Source organism: Elephantulus edwardii, unplaced genomic scaffold, assembly GCF_000299155.1.
Source record: "Elephantulus edwardii isolate Elephantulus edwardi_28Jun2011 unplaced genomic scaffold, EleEdw1.0 scaffold00339, whole genome shotgun sequence".
Taxonomy (NCBI): Eukaryota; Metazoa; Chordata; class Mammalia; order Macroscelidea; family Macroscelididae; genus Elephantulus; species Elephantulus edwardii.
This window is the reverse complement of record NW_006400089.1, coordinates 57989-72131: the sequence shown is the minus strand read 5'-3', so window position 1 is coordinate 72131 and position 14143 is coordinate 57989. Positions and strand designations below refer to the sequence as shown.

General features: G+C 42.0%; 1 protein-coding gene across 1 annotated transcript in view; it reads left to right on the top strand.

The window, feature by feature from the left end:
- TNS3 (tensin 3) overlaps positions 1 to 14143 on the top strand; it is a 312604-nt gene that overhangs the window by 249332 nt on the left and 49129 nt on the right. The window contains exons 18-21 of the mRNA XM_006901611.1: positions 850 to 936; positions 4564 to 4695; positions 8181 to 8276; positions 13258 to 13335. Of these exons, the coding sequence (XP_006901673.1) occupies positions 850 to 936; positions 4564 to 4695; positions 8181 to 8276; positions 13258 to 13335 (393 nt within the window). The remainder of the gene's footprint in view (positions 1 to 849; positions 937 to 4563; positions 4696 to 8180; positions 8277 to 13257; positions 13336 to 14143) is intronic.

Here is a 14143-nt window from a genome sequence, read left to right as displayed (position 1 = left end):
GCTCCACAGTCAACACTCTTGGCACCAGCAGCCAGGAAATTAAAAGACATATTGCAATGGGAAAGTATGCCTTTAGAGACCTCTCCAAAGTACTGAAGAGCAGTGGTGTCTCTCTGGAGACTAAGGTGTGTCTGATACAGGCCATGGTCTTTGCAGTCACTTGTTATGCCTCAGAGAGTTGGACAATGGCTAAGGAGGATAGAAGGAGAATTGATGTCTTTGAGCTGTGGTGCTGGAGAAGAATATTGATGGTACCATGAACTGCTAGGAAAACAAACAGATTCACCCTGGAAAGGGTTAAAATGGGCTGCTCCTTGGAGGCAAGGATTCTGGGGCTTCGTCTGACATGCTTTGAACATGTTGTAAGGAGTGACCTGTCCTTGGAGGGGGACATCATACTTGGGAGGGTGGAGTGACGGCACAGGAGGGGAAGAGGCTCTATGAGGTGGATTGATTCAATGACTGGGGCAATTGGGATGGGTGTCTCGGAGACAGTGCAATTGCACAGGACAGAGCAGAGTTTAGGGCTGTTGTACATAGGGTCGCTATGAGTCGCAAGCAACTCGGCAGCACATAACAAGAACAACAAGATATTTGTACTGATTAAACACCTTGCTTTGTTTTGTATTTATCTATCTATATTTTGAAATATACTAGTTAGCAAAGCCCTAATCAGATTATAATTTTGTATTTATGTTATTAAAAAGTCTTCACATTTGCTGAGACATTGTCTCAAACACAGCATGATTTCTGCTATAGCCCTTTGCTGCCCCAGTTTTGGACTTTGAACGTGTAGGGAAAGGTTGCAATAAGTATCACTTTTCAAGTTTCTCCTTTTATATTTTTCAGATAATCCAGGTGATAAACATATGACAGTAAAATTTGTACAAGACACATCCAAGTTCTGGTACAAGCCAGAGATTTCACGAGAACAAGGTGAGTGGGGAATGTAGCCTTCCTGAACTTTCTCTACCATGACCCCTGATTCCTTTTGAGGCAGGAAAATAAGCCTCATTTTGGACTCAATTAGAGCTCAATCTACACTTGATGACATACCTCCAGGAGGAAATGCCATGGTCTTTAAATTTTTATAGAAAGGACTAATGCTAATGAGGGCATTGAAGAGGGAGTGAGGCCCAGCATAAACTTCAGCTTGTGGTGTGTCATGTTTGGAAACTTCCACAGCCAGTAACTTGGCCACTGCTGCTGCCACAAAGCTTCTGACTGCCACACAGCTTCTGGTCGTGCAGAGGCACCAGCAGTGTGTGTGTGGCCTGGCATCCTGTCCACAAGGACAGGGCTAGAAAGGAAGAAGAGGCATCTCCCCTTAGATCTCCATCTACTGCATGAAATCAGTGACGTCACTGCATCTTTGTGAGTTCAAATACAGAGATTAGGTACATCATAATAATGAGATATAGGTAAATCACATTCTGATACATTCCAGCACATGCATGAACTTTGGCAATGCAAGATAATTGAACTAAACCAGACACAAAGGTCAAATGCATCAGGCTATTCTCACTTTCATGAAATACCTCTAACAAGCAATTGTGTGGTGACAAAAGAAGATTCACTCACTCAGTCACCCACCCAATGCCATTGAGTGAGGACTGCCTTCTACCTGACCCTCCAGGATACTTTCAAGGGCAGGGATCACACAGGAGGAGCTTGCTTATCTGTCTCTGCTGGAGTGCTGGGTAAATTTGAACCATCAGAGAGGCTTACTGTCTGGATTAGCAGCACAGTTTCCTATGAACTACACAAATACAGTTCCTACAAGAAGATTTGGCTCAACTCATTGCCATCAATTAGAAACAAACTAAAAGCTGACCCTCTGTTGTGTTTCCAAGGCTGTAAATCATGTGGGAGGAAAGTGCCCATCTTTCTTCTGAGGAGTGACTGGTAGATTCGAGCTGCCAGGGCGACTTAGCCTTTAAGTTTGGGGTGCAGTTCCTTATGGACTGTGTCACCATTGCTTTCTAGCATAAAGATGAAGGACTGGAAGTCATAATACCTGCCTGTAGAATTAAACTGATGCTTCAAAAGCACATTAGACAGATCATCTATGTTCTTATTTCAACTGAAAGACAGTTTTTAAAATTTGAAATTATTCGTGTCTTTGAGCAACATTTTACCAAAACATGGTTAGAAGAGGTGTCAAAAAGTGCAGCTTCTGTTCTCAGAGTGGCAAGCCCTTTTTGAATGTAGCATCTTGAATGACCAGCATTCATTTATCCAACAGAATTCCTCACTTCCCCAGGTCCTGCCACCCTAGGATTTTGCTGTCCCCCTAGAAATCATGGTAGTACTGGTGGCTGGCCTCTGTAGAACTCTCAAGGTGGAGTTCCTTGCTCTTGGGTTTATCACAAAGAAGACAGGGAACTAGGGCAGGACCATTTCAGGAAGGATGGGACCCGGTACTAGGAAATGACCCTGGTGCCAGAGCTTTCTGTGGGTGCTGGGTAGGAGACAAGGAGAAGATGACTAATGCATCCAAGACTGACCACGAGTCTAATAGCCATTTAACTACACCAAACTCCGTTAATATACTTCAGAAGAAAAAATGCTTATGCTATCTCCTTACTAGTGAGTCAGGGTGACTAAAGAGGAAATGATTGCTGATGTAAAACAGCACTGTCAAATTTACTCATTGGTAGTTTTCTATTCAAGTTAATAGATAATAGAAGTTTTAAGAATGTTCATTTCTTTCCATGAACTCAGTGAAACAGTTGTCACTTTAGATGGGCGGGGATGACAGAAAAAGTACCCTGGAAAGCCTTTTATTATCCTGAATTGGTCTTTTGTGAAAATGCAAGTCTCCATGTTTTGTAGGCTCTTGCAGGCCGGGAGCTTCTGTAATGCTGCTGCCACTCAATCCCTGCCCTTGTCACAGAAGACCTGTGTTGGGCATGAGTTAGAAGCCTTCAGTTCTTTGCCCAGCAGGACAGACCATGAGTGATTCTCTTCAAAGAGTCTGTGCTGGGCAGACTTTCCCCCTCATCTGGTTAATTGGCTGCTGTGATTTTTATAGAAGGAAAGCTGTTGTTGCCAAAAGCTGCCAGTGAAATGCATGCCTGTTAGTTGCAGTGCACTATTTCACTTGTCTCAGAACAGAGGCAGTGATGGCTATGTGGTGAAGAATATTGTCATCATGTTTATGGTTGGCACATATTGTTGTTGTTGTCGTTATGTGCTGTCTAGTGGCCATAGTGACCAACTGTACAACAGCCATAACCCCTGATCTGTCCTGTGCCATTCTTATTGTCTCTGATATACCTACCCCCACTACCCCAGTCACTGAATCAGTCCATTTCATCGAGGGTCTTCCTCTGTTGGGCTGTCCCTCCAACCTCCTGAGCATAGTGTCCCTCTCCAAGGACTGATCCCACCTTGCAACATGTCCAAAGTATGTCAGACAGAGCTTTCGAATTCTTGCCTCCAAGGAGCACCCTGGCTTCAGTCTCTCCAGGATGAACTTGTTTGTTCTCCTAGTAGTTCATGGTATATTCGATACACTTCTCCAACACCACAGCTCAAAGGCATCAATTCTCCTTCTGTTATCCCTAGTCATTGACCAGCTTTCTGATGCATAGCAAGTAATTGCAAAGACCATGGCCTGTATCAACTACACCTTAGTCTCCAGACTGACATCTTGCTCTTCAGTACTTTGGAGGTCTCTGACAGCAGACTTTCCCTATGCAATTCATCTTTTATTTATTTCCTGGCTTCTGGTACCAAGAATGAGAACCAAGCAAACTGAAGTTGTGAACAATCTCAGTCTCTTCACCATCTATCATGATACTGCCAAGTGCCCCAATGGTGAGAATTTTTGCCTTCTTGATGTTGAGCTTCACTCCATATTGAAGGCTAATGAAAGATTGCTGTCACTCATTTTGTTTTAGCTATATGTTTGAAAAATATTTCTTTTGGTGAAGTCCATCTAAAAATGGCTAATGTACGTTGATGGTGGTTACGTGTGGCACTAGGTCAGAACCAACCCATAGCTAACCCTCCAGTGGGTTTTCAGAAGCAGTAAATTGTGTAGGAGGAGATTCCTCATCCTTCCTTTATGGAGCGAGCAGCTGTTAGCGTCAAATTGTGTGCCTTTGAGATTGAAGCACAGCTTCTTGTCACTTGCCATTGAGTTGGAACTAATCCACCCGGTAGTGACCCTATCACTGCTGTTGTTGTTTATTGCCTTCGTGTCAAACACAACTCATAGTGGCCCCATGAACAAGGCCTGAAAGCCCCTCTACAACTATCGAGATTTATCAAAGTCCATAGTTTTCAGAGGCATGTTATTTAGGAAGTGGATGCCACTCCTGCTTCCAGCTATTAGGGTTTTTGTTTTTTTTACACAGTGCAGAGAAGACATGTGTGCTGAGTAGAGAATAGTCCTTTGTCTCTTATCTATAACCGATGGCACCCCCTTAAACACTATGGGCCCCATAACGTGCCCGCACGCGCACGCATGCGCAAAAACACACCAGTGATGCTGTGGTCCAACAGAGGGATCAAACCTGTGGTCACTCATGTCTTTCTCTCCTCTCTCCCTTCTAGCTATTGCCATGTTGAAGGACAAGGAGCCTGGGTCGTTCATTGTGCGGGACAGCCACTCGTTCCGTGGTGCCTATGGCCTGGCCATGAAGGTGGCCAGTCCTCCACCTTCAGTCTTGCAGCTGAACAAGAAAGGTAGCTTGGGCATAGGTCGTTTCTGGGCACTGGGGCCCTCATCTCCTTGGAGTAGAGGTAATAGATTTATATGCTAATAAGTTTTTGCATAACTTAAAACAATTCTCAGAATTTCTTTTTAGTATTTGGGGTTTTAGCATAGGAAAACAAACAGATTCATCTTGGAAAGGGTTAAACCGGGTGACTCCTTGGAGGCAAGGATTCTGAGGCTTCGTCTAATGTACTTTGGAGATGTTGTAAGGAGGGACAGGTCCTTGGAGAGGGACATCATGCTTGGGAAGGTGGAGGGACAGCACAGGAGGGGAAGGCCCTCTATGAGGTGGATTGATTCAGTGACTGGGGTAATCAGGATAGGAGTGTCAGAGAAATTGCGATTGACACAGGACAGAGCAGAGTTTAGGGCTGTTGTACATAGGGTTGCTATGAGTCACAAGCGACTTGATGGCACATAACAACAACAACAACAACAACTATCCTGGCTTATTATGTTGTTGTGTACCATAGAGTCATAACTGACCCTCCTGCAGGTTTTTAGGGGAAGTTACTCGCACTAGAGGGGATTGCCCATCCTTCTCCATAGAGTGGCTCGTGACCTCGAACTGTGTGCCTTCGGGATTGCAGCACAGCATCTTGCCAGTAGGCCACCAGAGCAGTAGTGGCATCCACTTTCTAAACAACATGAGAAATGATAGTTATAGAAAGGCTTCAGGTCTTTTGTTCATAGGGTCACTATGAGTCGTGCTCAACTTGACAGCAATCAACATCTTTGCTTAAGAAAGTAAATTATGTTTAATTTGTTTTTAAAAATATTTTTAGTAGATAATGCATTCTATTATTAAAAAATGATGCTAGAATACAGAATCCCCTGAGAGATCTAGCTTCTATTTTTAGCTTTTTGACCTCCCTATTCCCTCAGCTTCTGATTGTTGTTGTTGTTATGTGCCATCGAGTCACTTGTGACTCATAGCGACCCTATGTACAGCAGCCCTAAACTCTGCTCTGTCCTGTGCCAATCGCACTGTCTCTGACACTCCCATCCCGATTATCCCAGTCACTGAATCAATCCACCTCATAGAGGGCCTTCCCCTCCTGCGCCGTCCCTCCACCTTCCCAAGCATGATGTCCTTCTCCAAGGACCTGTCTCTCCTCACAGCATGTCCAAAGTATCTTAGACGGAGCCTCAGAATCCTTGCCTCCAAGGAGCCACCCGGTTTAACCCTTTACAGGATGAATCTGTTTGTTTTCCTAGCAGTCCATGGTATTCTCAATACTCTTCTCCAGCACCACAGCTCAAAGGCATCAATTCTCCTTCTATCCTCCTTGGTCATTGTCCAACTCTCTGATGCATAACAAGGGATTGTGAAAACCATGGCCTGTATCAGATGCACCTTAGTCTCCAGAGAGACACCATTGTTCTTCAGTACTTTGGCGAGGTCCCTAACAGCAGACTTTCCCATGGCAATGCGCCTTTTAATTTCCTGGCTGCTGGTACCAAGACTGTTGACTGGTGGCGCCAAGCAAACCAAAGCTCTGTACAATCTCAATCTCTTCACCATCCATCCCGATGCTACCAATTGGTCCAGTGGTGACAATCTTTGTCTTCTTGACATTGAGCCTCAATCCATATTGTAGGCTGCAGTCCTTGACCCTCTGCAGCAAGTGCTTCAGGTCCTCTTCAGTTTCAGCAAGCGGGATTGTGTCATCTGCATAATGCAGATTGTTGATAAATCATCCACCAATCCTGACCCCACATTTCTCCTCATAGAGCCCAGCCTCCCGGATAATCTGTTCTACATATAGGTTGAAAAGGTATGGAGATAGGATGCATCCCTGGCATACGCCCTTCCCAATTTTGAACCATGCAGTGTTCCCTTGCTCTGTTCTGACTACTGCCTCCTGGTCCAAGTATAGGTTTCGCATTAGCACGATCAAGTGTTCTGGGATTCCCATTCTTCTCAGAGTCAGCCATAGTTTGTTATGATCCACACAGTCAAATGACTTTGCACAGCCAATGAAACACAGATAGACATTCCTCTGGTTTTCCCTGCTTTCAGCTAAGATCCATCTAACATCAGCTACAATATCCCTACTACCACGACCCCTTCTAAACCCAGCCTGGACTTCTGGCAGTTCTCTGCTGATGTGCTGTTCCAGTCGTTTTTTGGTTATTTTTCGGTAGATTTTTGTTTGCTTTTGAATTCAGTGAGATTGTTCTGTAGTTTCCACATTCTGTTGGGTCACCTTTCTTTGGGATAGAAACAAATATAGATCTCTTCCAGTCAGTTGGCCAAGTGGTTGTTCTCCAGATTTCTTGGCACAACTTGGTGAGCACATCCACGGCAGCATCTGTTAGCTGAAATATGTCAATTGGTATACCGTCTGTTCCTGGAGCCTTATTTTTTGCCATTTCCTTCATAGCAGCCTGAACTTCTTCTTTCATCATTATAGGCTCTTGCTTATATGTTGTTTCATGAAAGTCTTTTGTGTCTTCCAATTCCTTTCAATACAGTGACTCAGTATATTCTTTCCACCTTCTTTTAATACTTCCTGATAGGCAACCTTTTATGTATCTTTCCATTAATTCTTTGTCAATACAGTCAAACCTTCTCCTTTTCTTATGTAAAAAGCAGCATGTTACATCTAATATGTACTTATGTGTGGTAGTGTTTTTGTTTTGGTTTGGTTTTTTTAGACTGATAGAAAACAATGATAGTGTAGGCCCAGAGTCACTGTGTTAGAACCTTGTGAAGGTGACCAGACTAAACTAGCCAGCTGTCTTCTCAGCACATGGTAACTCTCAAAGTCATGGACTAGAATAAATTAGCTCCATAAGGTTTTTAGAGTACTTTCGTCTTGAATGTCTCTGGATAGGTTTGAACCATGAGCCTTCCATTGAGCTCTTTGCCATTTGTTTACCTAGAGACTCTGTAAAGTTTGGAATGAAACATGAGGATCCAACTTAAAGGGGGAAAAAAATCTTCGTTCATGCCAGAATCAATGCATTTATTCTCTGTCTCTATCCTCCAACACACACAAACCAGTTCAAATTACTTATCAATACCATTGCAAAAATAAGTGAAATACAAAGTTAAAATTTTAACATCAACAGCCAATAAAAGATAAATCCCTAAACATTATAGTTCAGTTTTTCCTGTTTTTAACTTTACCTGAGAAAATATGTTTGTACAGCTAACAATATTTGCACTGTATGTGTCTGATTCCCTTCACTGTTATTGCAGAATGACCTGCATCCCAGCATCACCCATGCAAGGATTCTGGACTAGCCATTCCCCAGCCAGCCTGCACTTTTTGGCTGTCCCCTTCCATGGTGTTGTCAGGCCACCTGCTGCAGCGGTCAGCTTCAGGGACAGGCGTCTTCCTACAACCCTTTGCACTGTTACTGCTCACTCTCTTACCCTCTCTCTCAACCCCTCATTGTCTTGTTTTGAAATGTTTTCTTCTTTCTTTATGTAATCTCATCACAGCTGGAGACCTGGCCAGTGAACTCGTCCGGCACTTTCTGATTGAGTGCACCCCGAAGGGCGTGCGGTTGAAAGGGTGCCCCAATGAGCCTTACTTTGGTGAGTAGTCACGGAGCCTGCTGTGACAGGCTTTCCCCACAGAAGTCACTGCTTGTTCCTGGGTCTCAGGTGCGTCTGAATCTTTGAAATAAAGTGAATATGAAGTTTTTCTGAAAACAGATACTTAGATGGCCTTACGCTTTCTCAGATGCATAGGGTGATAGAAAAACATGAGAGAGAAGAAGGAGAAGAACGGTAATGATTGCACATCAGGAACATGAGATAATAAAGATCACTGGGCTGTACAGGTAAAGAGTGCCGGATGTCAAACGCTGTCATGTTTGTTACTGGGGAAAAGAGAGGAGGAAAGAAAAAGGCAAAAAGCACTGTTGTAAGACCAGAAGTGCATATGCCAGGAGAGCATCTAGTCCTTCCTTACAGCCTGAGTGTGACCCTTTCATGCAGGTTGTAGGCTTCTGCAGCCACCTCGTGCGTGTAGTGAGTGAGAACTGACCCCTGACCAAGGCTCACTGGAAAGGTGGGCTCCCCCACATGTGTCAGTCCAAGACAGAACATTTTAAACTTCCATTTCCAGATTCAGCAGGTGGCTTATTTTTTATAATTTGGTAATAGTGTCTATATGTAAAAAGGTTTCTGTAGTTCCCTTTCCTTATGCCTCATCTGCTCTGCTGAAGGTGCCTTCTTATTAGCATTTCACCCAGAATATTTCTTTAGAGCATTAGTTGGTTGCCATTTGCTATGGCTGTGTCTCAGCTGATGACATGGCTGAACAGTGCTTCACTACTGTGATCTCATCTGGACTGCTTAGTAAAGGCAACAGTTAGGTGCCTCAATTGGGAGCTTTTGCCTCAAGTAGGGCAGGAGAATGGTGGTCTTTTTTCCTGCAACAGGAAACTGACTGAAGTGCTGTGGGTTAGTGATGACAGAGCTGGAGAAAGGCTCTCAAAGTGCTTTCCATGAGAGAACTTGAAAGGTCCCTGAAGTAGTTCACAGAGATTGTTCTAAACGTTTCATTTCCAAGGAGCCAGAAGACTCTTTTGGAACATGAGGCTTTTTCATTTCACCATAAAGTGTTCTGAGAGTGTGGTTATCTGCTGATAGCTTTTCCATTTTTTCTCCAGCTAAATGTGATTGTGGAAGCCCTACTTCACACATAGCCTCCTCCACCCATCTGCACAGAGGAAACCCTGGCTATGACATCAGAGGGACAGCTGCATTGAGATCTCTGGATACTGTCCTGTAGGGGTGTCTGGGATGTGAGTGAAGGGGGAGACAAAGATTGAGGGAGAGAGGTAGAGGGCAAATGGAGGGAATGATAACATATTTATAACTGCAGGAGGAAGCTATCATAGTTTAATTACTTATCCCATGAGATTGTCTATGGTACTATCCTTCCAGAAAAAAATGAGAGAGCATTGTAGTTAATGCTAAAAACTACATACTTAAAATGTCTTGTTTGTTCCTTTTATTATACCTTTCACATAGTATTATTACATGTATGTAAAGTATGGTTTTTAACAAAATGTGCTTCTATCTAACTCTTGTATTATCTTTGGGTGTTCTGAAAGCTGAAAAATCATCTTTTAAATCAGAAATTGTTTCATTAAAGTTTTTCTAGTAAAAGATATCTGTTCTTCCCCCAAATCCTTATATCCCTTCTCCTTAAAAAAAAAATAATAAAATAAATCCTAGTGTATCTATTCAATAGGACTATGATTTTGTTTGGTATTAGTAATTTAAAGTTTTGAAGGAGTGTTAGTAAATTGAAACTACCAGAGGAGGAGGTCCTTTGGGAAAACAGCATTCACAAAGGCCTATGACTCTATCTATGCATTTACACAAACTCATTAACATCAAGTCATAACCAACTCATAGCTGGATTTACAAAGCTCTAACTTATACAAGAGGTGATTTCTCATCTTTCTCCCTCAGGGGTGCTGTGGGATTTGAACCTCCAAAGAAATGCCACCTTTGGGTTAGCAGCACAACTTTCTATGGACTATTCCACCAGATCTCCCTAAGAATTATATATCAGATACCATTATCCCTCAAGTATGATGATTCTATATGGGCATTTCCAAATAAACAGAAAATATGGGAATTTGTGAAAACCAGATTAACCTTACTAGAAATGCAGAAGGGAATCAATCCTTTCTTTAGACAGAAAGCCAAAAAGTGCAGGCAACACTAGAGATTTTAGCATGAGAATATGACCAGGAAAGCAACACAGATATAAATCCCAAAACTAAACTCGCTGCTATCCTATCACTTCCCAGCTCATAGTAATCCTATAGAAAGGAAGAGAATTGTCCCACAGGATTCCCATGATGGTAAAGTTTTGCAAGAATAGACTGGCCTAATCTTTCTCCTATAAAGTGGCTAAAAGCCTGATAGAGACATGCCAAAAGTAAGGAGTTTGAGGTGTCAGTTTGTAAATGATGACAACTACAAAGCAAAAGAGGGGATGAATAATTACAGAACTTTCAGGTAGGAAGACAGATGGCCTGGTATCAAGACAGAATGGACTGTGTTTGACTTGTAAGATAGTGATACAAGGTAATCTCTTCTCACCTAAACAAGGAAAGGAGAAAATTAGAGTCTTTAGTGTTCGACAAACACTAAAACAATAGCAATGAAGGAAATGATAACAAAATAGTGTTCAACAAACAGTAAAACAATATAAATGAAGAAAACACATAACTAAAATATGCTTCAACTCAGTACAGTCAAGTCAGAGCTAACTCATCATAGCTGACCTTCCCAAGACTTTTTAGAGGCTGGATATTACATGGTTACATGGGAGTAGAGTGTCCCATCTTTCTCCTGAGGATGCTTGGTTAACTTGAACTGCCTACCTTTGTGTTGGCAGTGCAACTTCTTATCCACTGGGCCACCCAAGGTCCCCTGCAACAAAGATATAATCAGTATCACAAAAAGGAAGACATCAAATGACAGCAGTAAAATTGTAACTCTCAATTATTATACTGGATGTAAATGGATTAAATGTACCTGTCAAGAAATAGAGTAGCAAGATGAATCAAAGAGCAAAACCCATCAACATACTATCCGTAAGAAAAGGACCTTTGTTACAAAGAAAAAATGCTAAAAATCAAGGGATAGAAAAACATGTATCAAGCAAATGGTTCCCCTGGAAAGAGCAGGAGTGAGTATATTAATTTCCAGTGGAACAGACTGTGAAGCAAAAACCAGCAGAAGAGAAAAGGAAATACATTATATAATTACCACAATTCAGCCAGGGAACAAAGTCTACATACCTATGCACCTAATGAAAAAGCCCCCAGGAAACAGAAATCAGACTGAACTGAACTGAATGGAGAAATAGACAACTCCCCAGTAGTACTAGGAAATTTTAAAGCAGTTATAAGAATAGGGATTTGAAGTACTATGGTGATATAGATCAGAGAAGGAAGAAGAAAATGTAGAACAAAATTCAAAATCATAAAAATTTCTAGATTTACTAGTCTGATATAGAGACTGTTGGAATTTTTAAGATTGCTGCCTCTTTATACTTTTCAAGCCTAGAATGGAACCCACTCCCAGGATCCATTTTCATTAAAATAGTATACAAGTCTTTAAGTGAATTCAAGTTGTCAAGGATTTCATTTTACCAGGATTAGATCTGCAGTCAACTGCTACCCATGATAGCAACAGGCAAGAAATCAAACAATGTAATGTATTGTGGGAATCAGTTTCTAAGAACTTCTTTAAAGTGCTTAAGAGTAAATTTGCCATTTTAAAGACCCAAGCTCAGGCATTTTTAGTTACTACATGTGCATGTCCAAAACGGCATGTGCAATATGAGCTCTGGTGGTGTAGTTCATAGAGAGCTGCACTACTAATCAATGGGTGGCTGGTTCGAATCTGCTAGTAGCTTCATGAGAGAAAGATGTTCATACTTGCACAGCAGATTTGTTTGCTCTCTTAGCATGTAATTTACAGGCTGCTGAAAACCCACCAGAGAGTCAGTTGGTTCTGACTTGATGCCAATGAGTTTGGGAGCTCTTTGTTGCCTAATGAATACTATTTGAATTTACCAGCTGATCTGTGGGGGGAAAATAATGGGTAATTTCCTCCCATGTGAGTTCTAGCCTCTGGAAACTCTCTGGAGGGTCAGCTGTAAGTCAGTTCCAACTTACCAGAACAAGTGAATCTTCAAATCTATGTGTAAAAAGGAAACATTCATTATGGTCACAAGTCCACCACATGGAGATCCTCCATTGAGTCTCTGAGGCTCTTAGTCTTTATGGAAGGAGACTGCTCTTTTTTCTCCCCTGGAGTGGGAGGCATTTGCTACCAAGGTCCCTGCAAACATATGTACAGCAACTCTTTAAAGTGTATTATGTTGGAAAGCAAAGGTGTATCCAAAGACCTAAAGGATCAGGTGAACTTCTACTTCTGGGTGATGCCCAGTCACCACTGTTAACACTCTAAAAGGATCACAGTTGGAGACCCTCAAGAGATAGGGGAAATATGGAGCAAAACTAAAAAACAAAAAACGCCAGCTCACTGATTCCATAGAAACTGATGGAACCCCCAAGACTGTGGTCCTAAGTTGTCCTGAAAACTTGGGACACAGCTCATCCCCATGGGTCCTCTTTAGCCACACAACAGGTCTACAAGGTGAGCAGCAACACCACTCATGCCTTGGAATAACCAGCTGTACAAGACCAAAAATAGCAACACCTGTCCAAAGATTAAAAACAGAAGGCAGGAAGGATTGGAAAGGGCTTAATAGAGACAAGAGTATCAACAGGAAAGTAGAATGAGTGCTCTTACACTGTGGGTATTGAAATTAATGTTATAAATGAAAATGTGTGAATGGTTGAGCAGAAAATTAATTTGTAAACATTAACTCAAATGACAATAAAAATAAAATAAAGGTATGTGTTAATTCCATCTAAAACAAAAAGTAACATGGTGACCTTGTGATGTTTGCAAAGCTGATAAATTTCATGGTTCAAAGGCATTAACTCTTTTTTTCCATTTCCTCCTTCTGCAGGAAGTCTGACAGCTTTGGTGTATCAACATTCAATCACCCCTTTGGCCTTGCCTTGCAAGTTGCTCATTCCAAACAGAGGTGAGAATGTCAGCACCTTACCACTGCATTTACCTCTTCTTGTATTAGGTCATTCATGGGTGGAAAAAAAAACAAAACACACCCCAAAACAAACCAAACACCTCAACACGTTCAAACTCATTGCCATCATGTTGGAATCCACACATGGCCGACCCTTCAGCAGGTTTTCAGAGGCAGTAAACTTTATAGGGGAAAAATTTCCTATGTTTCTCCCACAGAGCAGCTGGTGAATTTGAACCACCTGCCTTTCAGTTGGCAGTGCAGCTTTCTACCTACTAGGCCACCAGTGTTTCCAAAGACGCTCCAAATGATCCAATGATAAAAAAGTCAAGGGGAGCTCTGGTGACCTAGTGGCAAGGAGCTGCAACTACAATCCCAGAGGCGAATGGTTCAAATCCACCAGATGCTCTGCCGGGGAAGGAGGGTCAATCTCCTCCTGTACCAGTCAGATCTGATTTGACGGTACACGCACCCAAAAATAATAAAACAAAACAAAAAAAATTAAAAAAAAAGTCTAACCAGAATCTTTTGTTCCACATGCTCTGAGGGAAGCCCAAGAAAAGACATAATGTTTACCCAAATGAAGGCACTCCTGCTGCCTCAGGCATCTCCTATGTCCTCTACATGTGTTTCTGCAAGAGAGTCCATAACTAAAAATGTATTTGTTCCCAGGAGAACAAGCTTATATATACTTTGATGTTTATTTTATATAATATCAGTATTTTTTTAACTTAGGCAATGAGAAGCTATTAACTTTACTGTTGTTTGTTTGAAATAATATTTTTTTTTCTATAATTATATTTTATTA